Raw genomic sequence first — 20,904 nt, 5'->3', positions numbered from 1 at the left:
CAGACTGAAGATTATGCCAGCAAAGCTAAAAACGTTTTTTTAGATGAGGGTAGGGGAGTGTTAAGCCTTAATGATATCTCAATGACAGAGGTGCAGAATGTAAGTGGTGATGTTCATCATCAATAAAAATATAGTGAAGTGAAAAGTACATCATTAATTTAGTTGTGTAGAGAGTGAAAGTTGTTTATATCTTTTATACTCAAACTAGAAAGTAGGCATAAAATTACAGTAACAAAGTCCATTTACACCTCAAAGACTTCACCCCACTGGGAATCATCGACAGAAAAAAATCACTTATTGCTGAATGTATTATTTCTATTAATATTTTCATTAATTATGGAATGTAAGTGATGTGTTACATATATTTGTACATGTACTGTATACATGCACACTGTGTTATAGGTTTTTGATTCTGTTTTATTACAACTACACACAACTGAATTTCCATAAAAACCTGAACTTCATGTGGTTTATAGAGTGTAAATAATTCCAGATATTATAATATACAGTGAGGAAAATAAGTATTTGAACACCCTGCTATTTTGCAAGTTCTCCCACTTAGAAATCATGGAGGGGTCTGAAATTGTCATCGTAGCTGCATGTCCACTGTGAGAGACATAATCTAAAAAAAAAATCCAGAAATCACAATGTATGATTTTGTAACTATTTATTTGTATGATACAGCTGCAAATAAGTATTTAAACACCTGAGAAAGTCAATGTTACTATTTGGTACAGGAACCTTTGTTTGCAATTAAAGAGGTCAAACGTTTCCTGTAGTTTTTCACCAGGTTTGCACACACTGCAGGAGGGATTTTGGCCCACTCCTCCACACAGATCTTCTCTAGATCAGTCAGGTTTCTGGCCTGTCACTGAGAAACACGGAGTTTGAGCTCCCTCCAAAGATTCTGGATTGGGTTTAGGTCTGAAGACTGGCTAGGCCATGCCAGAACCTTGATATGCTTCTTACAGAGCCACTCCTTGGTTATCCTGGCTGTGTGCTTTGGGTCATTGTCATGTTGGAAGACCCAGCCTCGACCCATCTTCAATGCTCTAACTGAGGGAAGGAGGTTGTTCCCCAAAATCTCGCAATACATGGCCCCGGTCATCCTCTCCTTAATACAGTGCAGTCGCCCTGTCCCATGTGCAGAAAAACACCCCCAAAGCATGATGCTACCACCCCCATGCTTCACAGTAGGGATGGTGTTCTTGGGATGGTACTCATCATTCTTCTTCCTCCAAACACGTTTAGTGGAATTATGACCCAAAAGTTCTATTTTGGTCTCATCTAACCACATGACTTTCTCCCATGACTCCTCTGGATCATCCAAATGGTCATTGGCAAACTTAAGACATGCCTGGACATGTGCTGGTTTAAGCAGGGGAACCTTCCGTGCCATGCATGATTTCAAACCATGACGTCTTAGTGTATTACCAACAGTAACCTTGGAAACGGTGGTCCCAGCTCTTTTCAGGTCATTGACCAGCTCCTCCCGTGTAGTTCTGGACTGATTTCTCACCTTCCTTAGGATCATTGAGACCCCACGAGGTGAGATCTTGCATGGAGCCCCAGTCCGAGGGAGATTGACAGTCATGTTTAGCTTCTTCCATTTTCTAATGATTGCTCCAACAGTGGACCTTTTTTCACCAAGCTGCTTGGCAATTTCCCCGTAGCCCTTTCCAGCCTTGTGGAGGTGTACAATTTTGTCTCTAGTGTCTTTGGACAGCTCTTTGGTCTTGGCCATGTTAGTAGTTGGATTCTTACTGATTGTATGGGGTGGACAGGTGTCTTTATGCAGCTAATGACCTCAAACAGGTGCATCTAATTTAGGATAATAAATGTAGTGGAGGTGGACATTTTAAAGGCAGACTAACAGGTCTTTGAGGGTCAGAATTCTAGCTGATAGACAGGTGTTCAAATACTTATTTGCAGCTGTATCATACAAATAAATAGTTTAAAAATCATATATTGTGATTTCTGGATTTTTTTTTTTAGATTATGTCTCTCACAGTGGACATGCACCTACGAAGACAATTTCAGACCCCTCCATGATTTCTAAGTGGGAGAACTTGCAAAATAGCAGGGTGTTCAAATACTTATTTTCCTCACTGTAGATCGTATTGAGACCAAACACACTGAGATCGAACTTTTCTCTTGTTCATACTACCTTTTTTCTTTCTAAGGGACCAGATAACCAAAGGCCTAAACGTCCTGAGGAAGGAAATCCCAGGAGGAGATACATTCATGCACCTTGGCCTGCAGAAGGTGTCTTGTTCATTTTGTTCATTCTGTAAATACTGTAATAGAGTTCGTACCACAGTAAGATTCGTAGTTCAATTTCTCTATCAGAAGGTCTTGAGATCTTTGCTGTAACAGCAGCTTCGGATAAAAGCTCCTATTAGGTTTTTGTAGTTCCCTAGAAGGAGATAATTATGGACTGGATGTGGAAGGAGTCTTCAGTACCAGCCAAAAGGTTTTATTATTATTTTTAAACAGGCTGGTAAGTAAATATCTGTTTATAGCTGCTGTAATGTAAGTTATAAGCGGAATAAAATGATGTACATTGCATCCGGAAAGCATTCACTTTTTCCACATTTTGTAATGTTACGGCTTTATTCCAAAATTGATTATTTTACTCAAAATTCTACAAACAATACCACATAATGACAACGTGAAATGTGTGTTTGAAATCTTTGCAAACTTATTACAAAAATAAATAAAAATAACATGTACGTAAGTATTCACAGCATTTGCTCAATGCTTTATTGAAGAAACTTTTGTCACCAATTCCACCCTCATGTTTTTAAGTATGATGCTACAAGCTTGGCACACAGTCTCCTAGTTCATGCCACTGAAAAACATCCCCACAGCATGATGCTGCCACCACCATACTTTGCCATTCAAAGCAAAAAGTTCAATCTTTGTTTCTCATGGTCTGAGAGTCCTTAAGGTGCCTTCTGGCAAACTCCAGGTGGGCTGTCATGTGCCTTCTACAGAGGAGTGGCTTCTGTCTGGCCAATCTACCATACAGACCTGTTCGGTGGAGTGTTGCAGAGATGGGTATTTTCTTTGAAGGTTCTCCTCCCTCCACAAAGAAACGCTGGAGCTTTTTCAGAGTGGCCATTGGGTTCTTTGTCATCTCTCTTACTAAGCCCCCTCTTCCCAATCGCTCAGTTTGTCCAGGCGGCCCGCTCTAGGATAAGTCCTGGTGGTCTCAAACTTCTTCCTTTTACGGATGATGGAGGTCGTTGTGCTCATTGGGACCTATAATGCTACAGATATGTTTCTGTCCCTCGATTCAATCCTGTCTCTGAGCTCTACAGGCAATTCCTTTTACTTCATGGCATGGCTTGGTTAACTGTGGGACCTCATATAGACCAGTGTGTGTCTTTCCAAACATGTCAATTTAACTGAATTTACCACAGGTGGACTGCAGTAAAGTTGTAGAAACTTCTCAAGGATGATAAGTGGAAACAGGATGCACCTGAGCTCTTTCACATTGTCATTATGGGGTATTGCTTGAAGTATTTTGAGTAAAACAATGAATTTAATCCATTTTAAAATAAGGCTGTAACATAACAAAATGTGTTAAAAGTGAAGATCTGTAAATACTTTCCAGATGAACTGTAAATGGAAAAAATAGGTTATGTAAATAATTGAAAAAGCAATTCACTGGTACATGGGTGAAGCAAAAGAAGAAAGCCAAACAATACCTGTTATAGGGAAAAAATGAATGAACTTTAGGGTATTGACTAAAACACTGACTTTTACCTCAAACATTTGTTTATCCTTAACAGTGGTTAAGGATTTAAGCATCAGTATCACCAAGCTGCCATTCCTGGGGCCCATGAGTAAGGCCCTTGATGCTCCAGGGGTGCTGTATCATGACTGAACCCAGGTTCCTAACATCGCTGAGCTATACAAAGAAATAATTTTACTGTGCTGTAATAAGATAAGATAAGAAAAGATCAAACTTTTATACATTTACCAGATATTGCTTTAGACTACAAGAAAAAGAAACATACATGAAATATGAATAAAAAAAATTTATGAAATGATGTATATTCATTCATTTTCTCCCGCTTATCCGTAATTCGGGTCGCGGGGGCAGCAGTCTAAGCAGGCCCCTGCCTTCGACTACTGCCCAATCCTCAAAGCACCGTCCCTTACGGTCCCTCCTGCAGGTGGTGAGCCCACGGGAAGGCGGCCCCACGTCACTCCGACGTCACGGACCTTGATATTTCCCTCGTAAGGGACCCCCAGAGCATAGAGGGTTAAGGGCCTTGCTCAAGGGCCCAAGAGTGGCAGCCTGGCGATACCGGGGCTCGAACCCCAGACCTTCCGATCGGCAACCCAGCGCCTTAACCGCTGGAGCCACCACTCCCCCCGAAATGATGTATATTTCATATATATATATATATATATATATATATACACACAGGGGCTGTCAATCGATTCAAATATTTAATCGCAATTAATCGTATTATTGTTATCAGTTAAGATATAGGTTTTTAAAGTAATTATGGTGTTTATGATGAAAAATCATCATGACACCAAACACCAACATTTGCTATGTTTACTTAGAAATATCTAAGTAAAGTTAGGACGTGAATAAAATGTGTTTTGCATTGCAGTTTTAATTTCAACTCTTATATTTATGTATTTATATTTTAAATCAGAATGGTCAAACAGAAATGCGTGCTGCATTAATCGCACTTTGGAAACATTTGTGCCGTTTAAATATAAAAAATTTGCATTAACGCACTAATAAATGTACATGCGGCTAATAAGTATATATACATCCTTATAATGCTTTTAGTTTAAATGAGTGTGTGTGTGTGTGTGTGTGTGTGCGTGCGTGCGTGCGTGCGTGCGTGCGTGCGTGCGTGCGTGTGTTTGTGTGTGTGTGTGTGTTTGTTTGTGTGGGTTTTTTTACAGGCAAACGAGCAAATTCATCAGGAGAATTTTGGTGAGTTCTGCTCAAAACCCTCTGTGAAACTTCTTGATCCTAGAATTCCAGATTTCTTTCTAATAAACATCACTAATCTCTTCATATCACGTTTTTTAGGCAAAGCAAGTGTGATTATCGCCCTAACGGATGGGGAACTCAACGAGCAGCCACTGATAGCTGCACAACAGGAGGTAAAAACCCCTTGTGGCATTTTTTTGCGTGCTTTTTGACTCTCATCGGAATACCAGTGGTGACATGGTTTGTGTTTGTCTGTGGTTGTTTTTGTCGCAGGCTGCCAGAGCAAGAACGTTGGGCGCCATCGTGTATTGTGTCGGCGTGAAGGATTTCAACGAGACGCAGGTAAAACTTGATTTTTTCTTCTCCTGCTTTGCTTTTGCATGATGACTGCAATATCTATGGAACCTGACAGGGCCCCTGATCAAACCTCTTCACAAATCAGTGTTTTTTTTTTGTCTTACTGTAGCTTGCGACCATAGCGGACACCATCGAGCACGTGTTTCCCGTGACAGGAGGATTCCAAGCTCTTCGAGGCGTGATCGACTCGGTAAACAAGAGATCCTTTCCAAATGAAAGGCAGATAAACGCATACAAAAAACACATGCGTCCACAAGCAGCTTCAATGTATCATCGTTATATGTCAGTAGTGCTGGTTGTGGTTTGGTCCTGCAAATGCTTTCACTTTTCAAACTTGTCATTATTTTCATTTTAACAGATCATCAGGAAATCCTGCATTGAGATCCTGGCAGTTGAGCCTTCCAGTGTATGTGCAGGAGGTAAGGGCAGGACGTTTTTCCAATACAGTTCGACATTATTGAGTCTTCTCCCATGGGATTTCTTTGTAACCTGATTTACTCTACACTGAAGACTGGAATCTTTCCATGGGAATTAACAGGAAGAAATTGGGAATTTATAAAATTGCAGGTTAGCTTATAACAATAAGGAGAGAACCTGGAAGAGGCATTTCCTCAGGAGGAACATTACATCATTGTGGTTTGAGGCTCTGCTGCTGATTGCTTTAACATGGCGTTTTGGTGAAATTCGTGAAACTGTCCAAATGTGAATCTGACGTCATAAAAATACTGATGGCGAATTACTTTTTCAGAGTCATTCCAAGTGGTGGTTCGGGGCAACGGCTTTCTGCATGCCAGAAAAATCGAACAGGTGATGTGCAGCTTCAAGATCAACGATACGGACACCTTAAGTGAGACTTTTTTTTACATGTATTTACTGTTATGAGTTATTATATTGTGTGTTCAGGTTTTTAGTGCGATTCTGATTATTATTTTATAGATGTACATCCTGCTGATATAGAAGACACCTACATGCTGTGTCCAGCACCAAGTATAGATGAAGTCGGAAAGTAAGTAGCCCCGTTTAAGAGAAGGAACCAGACTCACACACTGATTATGCCTGCTAGGGGTCACACTCCTTTTCTCCATTTCTTCTACTCCTCCTTCTTAGCTTTACCTAAACTGAGCTTGTAATTTTTGTAATTAGTTTTTCTATCTTTGTTTCGTATGCCAAAGCAACACAAAGAAAACTCCTTCTCGCCCCAGTCAATAGCATCTCTCCCTTGTTGTCCTGTACTTTTCTAGAATCGACCTGCAGGAAAACTAATTGCATGTTTGGTTTTCCACAAACTCTTTGACCCTACTTTAACATATTTCGCTCTAAAAACAACAACGGTTCTTGGATTCTTCATCCATCTCGGCTTCTCTTCTTGTGATTACTGTAAGCGACTGTTGCCCTGCTCACACAAATATCGTTTTATTTTAGATCATTTCCATTTTTAAAAAATCTTGCTACGTTATAAGTCTCTCAACAATGTACATTGTCTCAAAGCAGCTTTACAGTGGTAAAAAGCTTATAAAGTTGTTTAATAGTGTATAAGTTTAATGCCTATAAGTTTGTCCCTAATGAGTGAGCCAGTGTCGAATCCCTGAGACATCATGAGGAAGAAACCTTAAGAGGAACCAGACTCAAATGGAAAACATCCTCATCACCGAATGTCCATTTATTACAGTTTTATCATTGTTGAGGTGCTGTTCAGTGAGGATGCTAAAATGCAGAACTGTTTATGCAAACTGTGATCCTCAACCGTCCTAGCAGACTGTCGAAATTAATTCCAATCCAAATTCAGCCTCATAGTTCTCAAGTTGCTCAGCACCTTTATGGATCTTTAAGCTGTTCATGTAGAATCATCCTTAGGTGCACAGGGTGGTCTCTAATTGAAAGATCTCCATCTAGAGGTAGGACTTCGAAAAGAGACAGGAACACTGGTCACTGGTACCTCAGTTGCGTGTTGTTCCTGCAGGAGTTGATGTAGTACCTTGCTTTTTATCGTCACAACAGTTCTTCTTTTCACTGCTTTATTTAACATTGAACTCATTCCTTTTGCTATTTCCTGTCCTCTGGATCAGATTTTAATCCTGTTTCATGCTATGTAGCCTTATGGATAGATCTAATTATTATTACAGGAGGGTTTAAAAGTCTGAGTTCTACCAAGTATATGTATTTCAATCTCATTTACATAGTACAGTGCTGTGAAAAAGTATTTCCTAATAAACATTTTTTTTTTGCATATTTGTGATACTTAAATTATTTAGATCATCAAAAAATTTATACAAAGATAACCTGAGTATATCCAAAATGCAGTTTCTAAATGATTACATTAATTAAGGTGAAAAACGCTGTCCAAACCTGTCTGGTTCTATGTGAAAAAATAATTGCCCCCTTAAACCTAATTACCGGTTGTGTGGTTAGCAGCTAACCAGCTAACTGGGAACATCGCTGTAGAGGAATTTCAGCCCACTCTTCTTTGCAGAAATGTTTTAATTCAACCACATTGGAGGGTTTTCCAAGCCTGTTTAAGGTTATGCCACAGAACCTCAATTGGATTTAAGTCGGGACTTTGACTAGGCGACTCCAAAACCTTTATTTTCTTTTTTTTTTTTTTTTTGAGCTATTTAGACATGGACTTGCTGGTGTGTATTGGATCATTGCCTTTATAATCCAAGCACTCTTGAACTTAAGATCGGGAACTCATGGCCGCATAATCTCCTACAGGATTTTCTGGTAGAGCCCAAAATCAATCAATTCAACTCGTCCTGAAGTGACAAAGCATCCCCAGACCATCACACTACCACCACCATGTTTTACTATTGGTATGATGTATTTATAAAATGTGGTGTTATTTTTATGCCAGATGTAACCTTACTAACAGTCTCATCATTTTACTTTGGAATAATCAATATGTTTTTGGCTAATATAAGACAAGGCATTGTGCTCTTTATGGTCAGCCTTGGAACTTGCCTTGGAGCTCTACCATGGATGCCATTTTAGCTCAGTATCCTTCTTATTGTTAAATCATGAACACTGATCTTGTGAGGCATGCAGTTCTTTAGATGTTGTTCTGGGTTCTTTTATTAGCTCCTGGAAGAGTCTTGATGCACTCTTGTGGTAGGCCGGCCACTTCTGGGAACGTTCACCACTGTTTCTAATTTTCTCCATTTGTGGATAATGGCTCTCACGGTGCTTTGCTTGAGTCCCAAAGCCTTAAAAATGGCTATATCACCCTTTCCAGACTGATACATGCAAATTAAATAGTCATGTGACTTCAAGGTTGGGACAGCTTTTTTCCTTAATAAATCAGCAGGCCTCTATCTCCATGGTGGTCAAGTGCACTTGTGCTTGTTTAACCCCTTAAACTTTCACTTAATTGTTCATGGATTCATTTAAAAGAACTTTGAACTCCGAACTATTCGGTAAAACAGATGTGAACTGTATAAAAAGAAAAGATTGCATATGTGTGACTGTTTTTCAAACAAATCATGTGTTTTCTGTCTGCATCAGGGTGGTATACCTGCAAGTAAGCATGAATGAAGGTCTGTCGTTTATCACCAGCTCCGTACACATCACCACAACAGAGTGTGTAAGTACACATCACATTTAACTACAACCACAAAAGACTGGTATTGCTGACAGATGTTTTTTTAAGTGCATGGTAACTGATTGGTAATATATTAAAGCTATCGGTCGAGTATGCATTAAAAGAATGTTTGGCAACCCTTATATAACGAGCTTTCTTTATTCATTTTCCACTTTCCTGCTTTTGCTCTTCTCAGAGCCTCCTCTTTCTCGATACATTTTGCCAGAGGGGTCTTTTTCCCTCACAGTGAGTTCTTTTCTTCTTCTCTTTGCTCTTTTTCCAGCCAAACCACAAGGGCTCTAGAGATTCACGAGCCCTGAAATCTCCTGAAGATGGTTGTAGAAAATGTAAGGGGGTAGCAGGGGTCGCCATGATGGAGTATATCACGTCTTCCTAGCTTAAAAATGGGGTGTGGTGTTTTTTCCACAAACCTCTAACTACAGTCATTATGCCCTGTTATTAATGATAAGACCGGGTCAGGGTACAGACGGTTTGCCAGTGATTATTTAAATGTGGTAAACAATGACATTGCATAGGAATGACAACATTCCTGAGAATACACTTCATTTTGTGCTGCATTTTCTCTGGCAGTTTGACGGCACTATTCTCCTCATTACCCTGCTGGTCCTGTTCCTGTTGTTGGCCTTGTTGTTCATGTGGTGGTTCTGGCCTCTGTGCTGCACAGTAGTAAGTCTACACTTGCTTTTTTTTATCTAACTTCTCTCATGGTGTCAGAAATCGCAATAAAAAAGAAGGTCATGGCTAATTTCAAGTGAAAAAACACAACTAGAAGTCTGGATTCTGTGTCTGTAGTGGAACTCTGTAGGTAAAGTTCAGGATAAATGCTGTTTCCTGTATCTAGTATGAAAATAAAGTTTTACTTAAACTCTAAAATGATAATGGCAGAATGTTACTGGGATTTTTTTGTTCACGATTGTTTAAATGCTTGTTTTATCTGTAACACATCCGCAGGTTATTAAAGAGCCCCCACCACCTCCACCCCCACAACCAGTAAGTCATTTTTATTTCCACATAGTTTCTTTAAAAAATCCTGAAAATAGTGGAAATAGAGGTTCTGCACAATTTTCTTCCATTTAAAGACACTAATGGAAGAGGTTTACTTACTTCTGTCCAAAATACTAAATATAAAGTACTGTCTCACTTATATGACATTTAAAATTACTTATTATATTATATTATATTATATTATATTATATTATATTATATAAGAATAGATTAGATTAGATTAGATTAGATTAAATTAGATTAGATTCAACTTTATTAGCATTTTGCAGAGTACAAATACTGGGCTAATGAAATGCAGTTAGCATCTAACCAGAAGTGCAAATAGCAATATACATAAATAAATCTAAATATATAAATATACAAATATACTATTATATGAGTGCAAAGGTACAATATATATTACAATAATACTATATAAACACAGAATTTATTATTTGAAAGTGACCATAAGAGTGCAAAAAAGGACATATGAGGTAGAATGCAATAATTTGTGCACCAGTGAAAGAACATGTAGCAGTAGACAGTAACAGTAAAAAGCATCATGGAAAACGAGGTAAGTGTACAGTATGGATATGTTAATGTACAGTGCAGTCTTTATAAGTAGAGTTAAAATAAGGAATTTAAGGAGGTCGGTGTCAAAAGCCAGCTCAAAAAGGTTTTAATTGATTTTGTAATGAAGTGCTTGATATCTATAGATTGTGCTAGCTACGTCCATGTACTAAAATACACAATGCAGCTGGTTGGATGGTCCAATGTTTTGTTTCGAACATTGAAATTTTGTCTCATTCATTCTTTCTGTCAGGAATCTGACGACGAGGACGGCATGCCGAAGAAAAAATGGCCAACTGTAGATGCGTCATACTACGGCGGACGAGGAGTCGGAGGAATAAAACGAATGGAGGTGAAGGGAAATGCATTCGTGTAATTGACTGTGTATAGAGTTGAAGCGATTAGGACCATCACTGACAATACATCTTCCCGTGGGCTCGCCACCTCCAGAAGGGACCGTAAGGGATGGTGCTGTGAGGATTGGGCAGCAGTCGAAGGCGGGGGCCTGCTTAGACTGCTGCCCCCGCGACCCGAATTACGGATAAGCGGGAGAAAATGAATGAATGAATGAATGAATGAATGACTGACAATACATGATGTGGATCCAAGAAACTAAAGACTCTCAGATGAACCAAAATCAAAAGCCTGTAATAAAACTATGTTAAGTCTGAACATCATATAGAGGTTGTAAAAAATATAGAAAATGCTATCAGATGTCTACAGGAGCCATTTTGCTCTTCAGTAATGCTAGTCAGGGTCTCAAACAATACACATACAGTATGAACAATTCGGTTACATGGCACCATTTCCACACAAATTCACACTAAGGAGGGAATAACTGTAGCCAATTCAACACCGGGCATGCTTTTGAAGGCTGGGAGGAAACCGGTGAGCCCAGAGGAAACCCACATGAACACGGAGAACTGTCCATGGTAATGTGAAACTCTAGATGGTCAGTAACGCAAGCTCATGATTGAATTCGAGGACCCTGGCGCTGTTGTCATTATACAGAGCGACTTACATTTATCTCATTCATACATCTGAGCATCTATGGGGTTAAGGGCCTTAAACAGGGGCCCAGAAGTTGCATTTGTACTCACAACCATTTTATCCAATGGCTAAACCGCTAAGCTGCTACATTTGCATGCTCAAATGTATAGAAGGTCCTAGGAGCAGTTTGTGACATTTTACGTTTTTTGCAACAATTAACGCTTTAGGTCCGCTGGGGAGGGAAGGGTTCCACTGAAGAGGGTGCCAAGCTGGAGAAACCCAAAAATGCGGTTGTGAAAATGCCTGAGCAGGAGTACGAACCCTTCGAACCCAAGCCTAAAAAACACGGGTACAAGAAGGCTCCTCAGAACAGGAAGTGGTACTCCCCAATTAGGGTAAGAAAATCTCACTTGCCATTCACTAAATATCTAGTTTAAGACTTTTTTCCTTGTGTGTGTGTATATATGTGTGTGTGTGTGTGTGTGTGTGTGTGTGTGTGTGTGTGTGTGTGTGTGTGTGTGTGTGTGTGTGTGTGTGTGTGTGTTTCAAAGTGTATATGTGTAATATTAAACACTTAAAATGTTCTCTGCTTATGTACTTATGTTATTATATTTAGGGTAAACTGGATGCAATTTGGGCTCTGTTTCGCCGAGGTTATGACCAAGTTTCACTTATGAGACCACAGCCTGGAGATCACGTGAGTACTCAAACCTATTATCCAGAGACACTGTACTTCTTCTTCTTCTTCTTCTTTTTCTTCTTCTGCTGCTTCTTTTGGCTGTTCCCTTTAAGGGTTGGTACAGCGTATCATACGTCACCATACCATTGTGTACTCTTCATTTGCCTCTTTCAAACCAACCATCTCCATGTCTTCCCTCACCACAACCATAAACCTCCTCCTTGACCTTCTTCTTTTCTCTTCTCCCTCCTGGCTCCATCCTCAGCATTTTTCTACCATTTCATATACCCCATGTCCCTCCTCTGCACATGACCAAACCATTTCAATCTCAATCCAGATATATTCTACTAAGGACCTCTTATAGACCTCTACTCAGGACCCATTCCATGATATTCCATACGTCACTCCTATATATTCCATGACCCCTATACATTAGCCCTATACTTCTTCTCTCCATCTATCATCTCGAAATATATCATAGGCATACATCATGGCCAACATCTGCCACCTGCTTCAAATCACTGACCATAAACGAAGTGGTGTAGACCGATTCTAGACATCTTTTTTTCAACGGTCTGGCTCTCATTCCTTCACATCAAACACATGTTTGGGAACACTTTGAACCTGATAAGCTTTAGGTTTGAACATAGAACGTTCCTCGTACGTTTTAGGCTGAGCTTTGGTGCAAGTTTGGTGCAACAATGGAACTTCTCACTTTAGCTCACTGGGTTCTACTTAAAACCAGGCATTAATTGTGGAAACTATGCCATAACTGCCTGTAACCACGGTAATTTGCCTTGTTGCAAACATTCTGCTAAATTCCAGGAACGGATTAGTGGTTACAATTAATTTACTAATGGAAGAGATGCACGCTCAATGGCTTTTGTCAAAAACAGCTTAGAGTTTTATTCAGCAGGAGCAAACCTCAACCTCTTTTCTCCAAATGGCATCGCTCTCCCCGCTGCGCAGCGAGCAGGCTATGACGAGAGCGTTGAAGAATGCGCAGACCTACTTTTTCTGCTGTCCCAAGCATGGAAAACAAGTAAAATTGGCATTATTTCCTGTATCAGGTTACCTTCTGAGAGTGCACAACCCCAGCGGTTCTTGTATTGCATATTTCCTCAAGTTTTTCACTGTTGCCTTTTAAAAAGTTGTACTTCTTCGCCATCACGAGTAGCGATAGGAAGATCGGATTATTTTAGATTATTTTTATTTGATTCAGATCTTTGAATCTCGTTCCTCAAAATAAACAAATCTTTTTTGATTCATTTTATTCTTTTGATCAGAAATAAATGAAAATGTTATATTTTCAATAAGCAGATCCCCCAAAACACGTCTACATACACAAACTTTGCCAATATGTATATACTGAGCTACGTGACAAAAGAACTCGGACCAGGGGACTCATGAGATAAATTACTCGATTCTGCATAACATTAATGGAACTCATGATAAAAGAACAAACTGCTCGGGCTCGAGAGGTAAAGTACTCGATTCTGTGTCCTGTACACAACCTACAGAGATTTTGCGATGCTTTTCTCATGTAGTAGAAGGATCTTTTGGATCTTTGAGACGACTCGTTCTTCTGAGTCACAAAAAATCATTCCCATCATTACGCGATCCGGACTGATGAATGCCATCCTTTTGGTTTTCATAGCAGTGTTTGAGCATATATGTCTTGTTGCCATAGAGGTTGCCATAGGAACACACTTAAAGGCCACCAAGGGCAGTTTAATGTTCCCATAAAGCATTCTTCAAAAATGTTTTTCAATTCCATATTGTTTGAAAGCCAGATGCCATTTTAGTGATTCATGGACCTTCTAACACTCATGTCTATAAATACAATGAGTTACAATATTTGCTCGCCATTGTGCACTGGTATTTCTTGAGAAATGAGGAATTTATTCAGTTTCTGTAGATGATTTAGAGGAACACACTTTGTTTCTATTTCATTTTGGTTCTATCTTTAGGCGTTTGTTAGCACTTTGCACTTCCAGTCTGTATCTTTAACTGGAATAAAAGGAAATGAATGTGAATGTACAGATTAGTACTATTTTCTTTTTAAAAGTCTAGGTTACACTGTCCAAAGCAGTTTGTTAGTGTGTGTGTGTCTGTGTGTTTCATAGCGCTCGTAGCATGTCATTAACTTTTACCAGTCTGTTTTTCTCATTTGTACTCTTTGGCCCGGCTCTCCTTTGCAGCTACACAGGGTCTCAGTTATGCAGCTTCAGAAAGTTTCAACAGCTCTGACGTCAAAAAGCAGTGGGCAGACCTTCGTAACCTTAATTAGTGGCTTCAAGTTACACACACACACACACACACACACACACACACACACACACACACACACACACACACACACACACACACACATCAGCAGACTGGTGAGATGAGGTCATTTGCAGTTCCAGAGCAGTCACTTCAAACACGTAACACTTCATCATTAGGCGAGGAACAAAGCGCTTTACGGGGCTGGGTCGAATTGTAGGCATGTCAGGAGATCATGGACAAATTCACACAATTCTGTTTTCGGGTTCAATTCAACTTCACATTGTTCTAAAGCAGCTCTGAAGAAATTCAGGTGTAGATTTCTATTTAGATTCATAATAAATCTGATGGACTCCATGATGGACAAACCCAAATACATATTCCATGACCCCTATACATTAGCCCTATACTTCTCTCCATCTATCATCTCAAAATATATCATAGGCATACATCATGGCCAACATCTGCCACCTGCTTCAAATCACTGACCATAAACGAAGTGGTGTAGACCGATTCTAGACATCTTTTTTTCAACGGTCTGGCTCTCATTCCTTCACATCAAACACATGTTTGGGAACACTTTGAACCTGATAAGCTTTAGGTTTGAACATAGAACGTTCCTCGTACGTTTTAGGCTGAGCTTTGGTGCAAGTTTGGTGCAACAATGGAACTTCTCACTTTAGCTCACTGGGTTCTACTTAAAACCAGGCATTAATTGTGGAAACTATGCCATAACTGCCTGTAACCACGGTAATTTGCCTTGTTGCAAACATTCTGCTAAATTCCAGGAACGGATTAGTGGTTACAATTAATTTACTAATGGAAGAGATGCACGCTCAATGGCTTTTGTCAAAAACAGCTTAGAGTTTTATTCAGCAGGAGCAAACCTCAACCTCTTTTCTCCAAATGGCATCGCTCTCCCCGCTGCGCAGCGAGCAGGCTATGACGAGAGCGTTGAAGAATGCGCAGACCTACTTTTTCTGCTGTCCCAAGCATGGAAAACAAGTAAAATTGGCATTATTTCCTGTATCAGGTTACCTTCTGAGAGTGCACAACCCCAGCGGTTCTTGTATTGCATATTTCCTCAAGTTTTTCACTGTTGCCTTTTAAAAAGTTGTACTTCTTCGCCATCACGAGTAGCGATAGGAAGATCGGATTATTTTAGATTATTTTTATTTGATTCAGATCTTTGAATCTCGTTCCTCAAAATGAACAAATCTTTTTTGATTCATTTTATTCTTTTGATCAGAAATAAATGAAAATGTTATATTTTCAATAAGCAGATCCCCCAAAACACGTCTACATACACAAACTTTGCCAATATGTATATACTGAGCTACGTGACAAAAGAACTCGGACCAGGGGACTCATGAGATAAATTACTCGATTCTTCATAACATTAATGGAACTCACATGATAAAAGAACAAACGGCTCGGGCTCGAGAGGTAAAGTACTCGATTCTGTGTCCTGTACACAACCTACAGAGATTTTGCGATGCTTTTCTCATGTAGTAGAAGGATCTTTTGGATCTTTGAGACGACTCGTTCTTCTGAGTCACAAAAAATCATTCCCATCATTACGCAATCCGGACTGATGAATGCCATCCTTTTGGTTTTCATAGCAGTGTTTGAGCATATATGTCTTGTTGCCATAGAGGTTGCCATAGGAACACACTTAAAGGCCACCAAGGGCAGTTTAATGTTTAGCATTCTTCAAAAATGTTTTTCAATTCCATATTGTTTGAAAGCCAGATGCCATTTTAGTGATTCATGGACCTTCTAACACTCATGTCTATTAATACAATGAGTTACAGTATTTGCTCGCCATTGTGCACTGGTATTTCTTGAGAAATTAGGAATTTATTCAGTTTCTGTAGATGATTTAGAGGAACACACTTTGTTTCTATGGTTGTATCTTTAGGCGTACTCTTTGGCCCGGCTCTCCTTTGCAGCTACACAGGGTCTCAGTTATGCAGCTTCAGAAAGTTTCAATAGCTCTGACGTCAAAAAGCAGTGGGCAGACCTTCGTAACCTTAATTAGTGGCTTCAAGTTACACACACACACACACACACACACACACACACACACACACACACACATCAGCAGACTGGTGAGATGAGGTCATTTGCAGTTCCAGAGCAGTCACTTCAAACACGTAACACTTCATTATTAGGCGAGGAACAAAGCGCTTTACGGGGCTGGGTCGAATTGTAGGCATGTCAGGAGATCATGGACAAATTCACACAATTCTGTTTTCGGGTTCAATTCAACTTCATTGTTCTAAAGCAGCTCTGAAGAAATTCAGGTGTAGATTTCTATTTAGATTCATAATAAATCTGATGGACTCCATGATGGACAAACCCAAAGAGGAACCAGAGTCAAATGTAAATCTCTTCAGGGTGATAAAAAGTAGTAAGTTTATAAATCATGACAGTATACAGAGGTAGTCAAGACATTACTATGGGCTCAATAAGAACAGTGTAGTCTCAGTACAAATCTGCAATCCAGGAGAATTTATTCACTTACTCAAGGATTTGGACTGTAATTAATAATTAATAATAAATGTAATTATTGAGGATGGGTTTTGAGTCTGGTTCCTCTCAAGCTTTCTTTCTCATGCTATTATACTTGGATGTTCACTGGTTTGGAAAAATGGTAGCTCAGTGGTCAAGATGTTGATGATTAGAAGGTTGGAACCACCACCACAAGCTGCCACCGTTGGGCCCTCGATCAAGGCCCTTAACCCTGAACTGTTTCATGAATAAGAGTATTTGCAAAAATGACATAAATGTAAATGCAAGTATAAATCTTCATGATGAGCAGAAGCACAATGATAGCTTACATTATGGCAGCTTGATGGTGCTGGGAATTAAATTCATGACCTTATGATCAGAAATCCAACATCTTAACCACTAAAATATTATTAGTGTCAGGGGGAATCAGGAAGAGAGTGATAGAAGCATGTTCACATGACAAATAGAAATACAGTGAGGAAAATAAGTATTTGAACACCCTGCTATTTTGCAAGTTCTCCCACTTAGAAATCATCAAGGGGTCTGAAATTGTCATTGTAGGTGCATGTCCACTGTGAGAGACATAATCTAAAAAAAGAAGATCACAATATTTGATTTTTAAACTATTTATTTGTATGATACAGCTGCAAATAAGTATTTGAACACCTGTCTATCAGCTAGAATTCTGACCCTCAAAGACCTGTTATTCTGCCTTTAAAATGTCCACCTCCACTACATTTATTATCCTAAATTAGATGCACCTGTTTGAGGTCGTTAGCTGCATAAAGACACCTGTCCACCCCATACAATCAGTAAGAATCCAACTACTAACATGGCCAAGACCAAAGAGCTGTCCAAAGACACTAGAGACAAAATTGTACACCTCCACAAGGCTGGAAAGGGCTACGGGGAAATTGGCAAGCAGCTTGGTGAAAAAAGGTCCACTGTTGGAGCAATCATTAGAAAATGAAAGAAGCTAAACATGACTGTTTAGCTTCAAATACTCAGGTGATCTCACCTCGTGGGGTCTCAATGATCCTAAGGAAGGTGAGAAATCAGCCCAGAACTACACGGGAGGAGCTGGTCAATGACCTGAAAAGAGCTGGGACCACCGTTTCCAAGGTTACTGTTGGTAATACACTAAGACGTCATGGTTTGAAATCATGCATGGAACGGAAGGTTCCCCTGCTTAAACCAGCACATGTCCAGGCAGGTCTTAAGTTTGCCAATGACCATTTGGATGATCCAGAGGAGTCATGGGAGAAAGTCATGTGGTCAGATGAGACCAAAATAGATCTTTTGGGTCATAATTCCACTAAACGTGTTTGGAGGAAGAAGAATGATGAGTACCATCCCAAGAACACCATCCCCACTGTGAAGCATGGGGGTGGTAGCATCATGCTTTGGGGGTGTTTTTCTGCACATGGGACAGGGCGACTGCACTGTATTAAGGAAAGGATAACCGGGGCCATGTATTGCGAGATTTTGGGGAACAACCTCCTTCCCTCAGTTAGAGCATTGAAGATGGGTCGAGGCTGGGTCTTCCAACATGACAATGACCCGAAGCACACAGCCAGTATAACCAAGGAGTGGCTCTGTAAGAAGCATATCAAGGTTCTGGCATGGCCTAGCCAGTCTCCAGACCTAAACCCAATAGAGAATCTTTGGAGGGAGCTCAAACTCCGTGTTTCTCAGCGACAGGCCAGAAACCTGACTGATCTAGAGAAGATCTATGTGGAGGAGTGGGCCAAAATCCCTCCTGCAGTGTGGGCAAACCTGGTGAAAAACTACAGGAAACGTTTGACCTCTGTAATTGCAAACAAAGGCTACTGTACCAAATATTAACATTGACTTTCTCAGGTGTTCAAATACTTATTTGCAGCTGTATCATACAAATAAATAGTAAAAAAATCATACATTGTGATTTCTGGAATTTATTTTTTAGATTATGTCTCTCACAGTGGACATGCACCTACGATGACAATTTCAGACCCCTCCATGATTTCTAAGTGGGAGAACTTGCAAAATAGCAGGGTGTTCAAATACTTATTTTCCTCACTGTATATTGGTAGAAGAAAATAAGTAGAAGTAATAAAGGAGAATGATTTGGTTATGAGGAATTTAAACTTTTTTTTTCTATGACCCATATTTTATAAGTTAGACAGAATTCCTCATTGGTTTTCTAAGGAGCTTGGCCAAAATGCACCAGACAGAAAGACAAAAGAAGGAAAGGAAAACAAAGAGGGAGTAAAATGGCTGCACACCTCTGATTAAAAAGAGGTGGAGGGCTAATAGTCTGGCTGAGAGAAAGAGAGAGAGAGAGAGAGAGAGAGAGAAAGAGGTATGTGCCACAGTTGAATCTATTCATTCTTGCTTCTCTGTTTTATCTTTCCCCCAGGGCCGATGCATCAACTTCACCCGGGTGAAAGAGGAGGCAGCGAAGGCCCCCCTCAGCGCACAAAGTCCACCCCCGCCTCCTCCGGACTACTCCCAGGCACCACCTCCTGCAAGTCCACTTCCTCAGACTCCGCCCCCTCGAGGACCTCCTGTGGCCCCGGGTCCACCGCCCGCCCGAGCTCCACCTACCGCACCGTGTCCGCCTCCTGCTCGACCCCCTCCCAAACCCTGAGAGCCAACAATAAGAGCATCAGTTAGATTTTTTTCCAGCCGAAATATGCTCCTCTCACCAAAAGAGTAATCCACACAAAAATATTTATCAGCGTCAGATAGCCTTTAGTATGTGCTTTGTTGCTGGACAGCAAAAATAAATAAATAAAAAAATAAAAAAATATATTGTAAAAATATCAACAAATCCAATAAAGGAAAGATGCTAATATCAACTACTGAATATACCACAAGTGGCAGAGAGAATTATGAGTGCATTATATTGCCTTTTAGATAAAATAAAAAAATTCTGTAAAAATGTATTTCTTTACCTGTAAGCTCATTTGGAAACAACCGATCAGGTTCACATGAAGTCAACTATGAGGTTTTGTTCGATTGCATGTCCTCTTTTTGTCCAGTGGTTCTAAATGAAAAAAGGAGGGATTTCTGGAAGCATGAATCTCGCATGTTTTTGGGTCGTTCTCTTATTGGCGTTCTCTTAGCAATTCGAATTCGAATTTACCGAATACTCTCTCAGGTCAGTCATTGTGTCGCAAGTCAGGATCGTGCAAGAATAAATCCAAGTCACACCGTGTCTCCAGTAGTGTAGTGTAGCTGTCCAGCTGGCGAAAGAGGAACTGGCGAGGAGCTCGACATTTAGAAACGGCGTCTGGTCCGGTTATAGCTTGTTGCAAATGGTGTGTGTTCTTTGCTTTTTTTTGTAAAAAAGAAAAAAAAATCACGTCATGTACATGTATGCAGCCGGGGGAATATTTCTCATCGTAATTCGTACGTATTATATTCCATAGTTCCCACGACTGTACTGTATTTCCCCGTGCTTCCTTCATGTCCTTTTGTAACACCATCGAACACATCGTAACTGCAGGGCAGTTGACAGTATTTAATTTATTTTTTCCCCCCCAAGCAAGAGCGAGTGAGTTACTTGAATACGACAAGGTGTCCGCTGTACAAACCACCGCACACTGTGCATGTAAGGATTTCAAACAAGTCACTTTCTATACAGTTTTCTTTTTTTTCTCTTGTTATTCACTCTGTTATATGACTTTTCTTGTACCCTCCCCTACTCTAAATATAATTTCCTAAACGTTTTAATATCCCTGTGTTTTGATCAAAAATGAGCACTTTTACATGTAAAATGTTGTTTTTTGACGTTAATGAACTAAATAAGCAACGAGGCAATATTACATTTTCTACAAACCACATTTTTTTATTGGCCTCGAGTCAAAAGTGTATTACGTCTTACGGTAATAATACGCTATCGTGACATGGACGTAACTTCGTAAGCATCTAGTGAAAGGCGAGTAAACTGTTTCCTTTTTATACGCTATCAATAAAGATCATTTTCCAAGCTTT

At 39.9% G+C, this 20,904-nt stretch overlaps 3 protein-coding genes across 3 annotated transcripts in view; all 3 read left to right on the top strand.

The window, feature by feature from the left end:
* LOC310734722 (retinol-binding protein 3-like) overlaps window positions 1-7,032 on the top strand; it is a 25,089-nt gene extending 18,057 nt beyond the window's left edge. Inside the window, exon 5 of the transcript XR_014536120.1 lies at window positions 7,023-7,032. The gene's annotated coding sequence lies outside the window, so the exon portion shown is untranslated. The remainder of the gene's footprint in view (window positions 1-7,022) is intronic.
* Window positions 1-20,904, top strand: part of prkar1ab (protein kinase, cAMP-dependent, regulatory, type I, alpha (tissue specific extinguisher 1) b) — a 216,246-nt gene that overhangs the window by 88,168 nt on the left and 107,174 nt on the right. The window lies entirely within an intron of this gene.
* Window positions 1-20,904, top strand: part of antxr1c (ANTXR cell adhesion molecule 1c) — a 26,524-nt gene extending 5,620 nt beyond the window's left edge. The window contains exons 4-18 of the mRNA XM_083557134.1: window positions 2,184-2,265; window positions 4,939-4,969; window positions 5,069-5,142; window positions 5,243-5,311; window positions 5,436-5,516; window positions 5,685-5,745; window positions 6,075-6,173; window positions 6,263-6,332; window positions 8,825-8,903; window positions 9,492-9,587; window positions 9,873-9,911; window positions 10,729-10,827; window positions 11,693-11,860; window positions 12,082-12,162; window positions 19,325-20,904. Coding sequence (XP_083413260.1) covers window positions 2,184-2,265; window positions 4,939-4,969; window positions 5,069-5,142; window positions 5,243-5,311; window positions 5,436-5,516; window positions 5,685-5,745; window positions 6,075-6,173; window positions 6,263-6,332; window positions 8,825-8,903; window positions 9,492-9,587; window positions 9,873-9,911; window positions 10,729-10,827; window positions 11,693-11,860; window positions 12,082-12,162; window positions 19,325-19,555 — 1,360 coding nt within the window. The 3' untranslated portion in view covers window positions 19,556-20,904. The remainder of the gene's footprint in view (window positions 1-2,183; window positions 2,266-4,938; window positions 4,970-5,068; window positions 5,143-5,242; window positions 5,312-5,435; window positions 5,517-5,684; window positions 5,746-6,074; window positions 6,174-6,262; window positions 6,333-8,824; window positions 8,904-9,491; window positions 9,588-9,872; window positions 9,912-10,728; window positions 10,828-11,692; window positions 11,861-12,081; window positions 12,163-19,324) is intronic.

The sequence above is a fragment of the Silurus aristotelis genome (genome assembly GCF_946808225.1).
Source record: "Silurus aristotelis genome assembly, chromosome: 12".
NCBI classification, from domain to species: Eukaryota; Metazoa; Chordata; class Actinopteri; order Siluriformes; family Siluridae; genus Silurus; species Silurus aristotelis.
The sequence above is the reverse complement of the archived record's forward strand: the minus strand, read 5'-3'. Positions and strand labels throughout refer to the sequence as shown.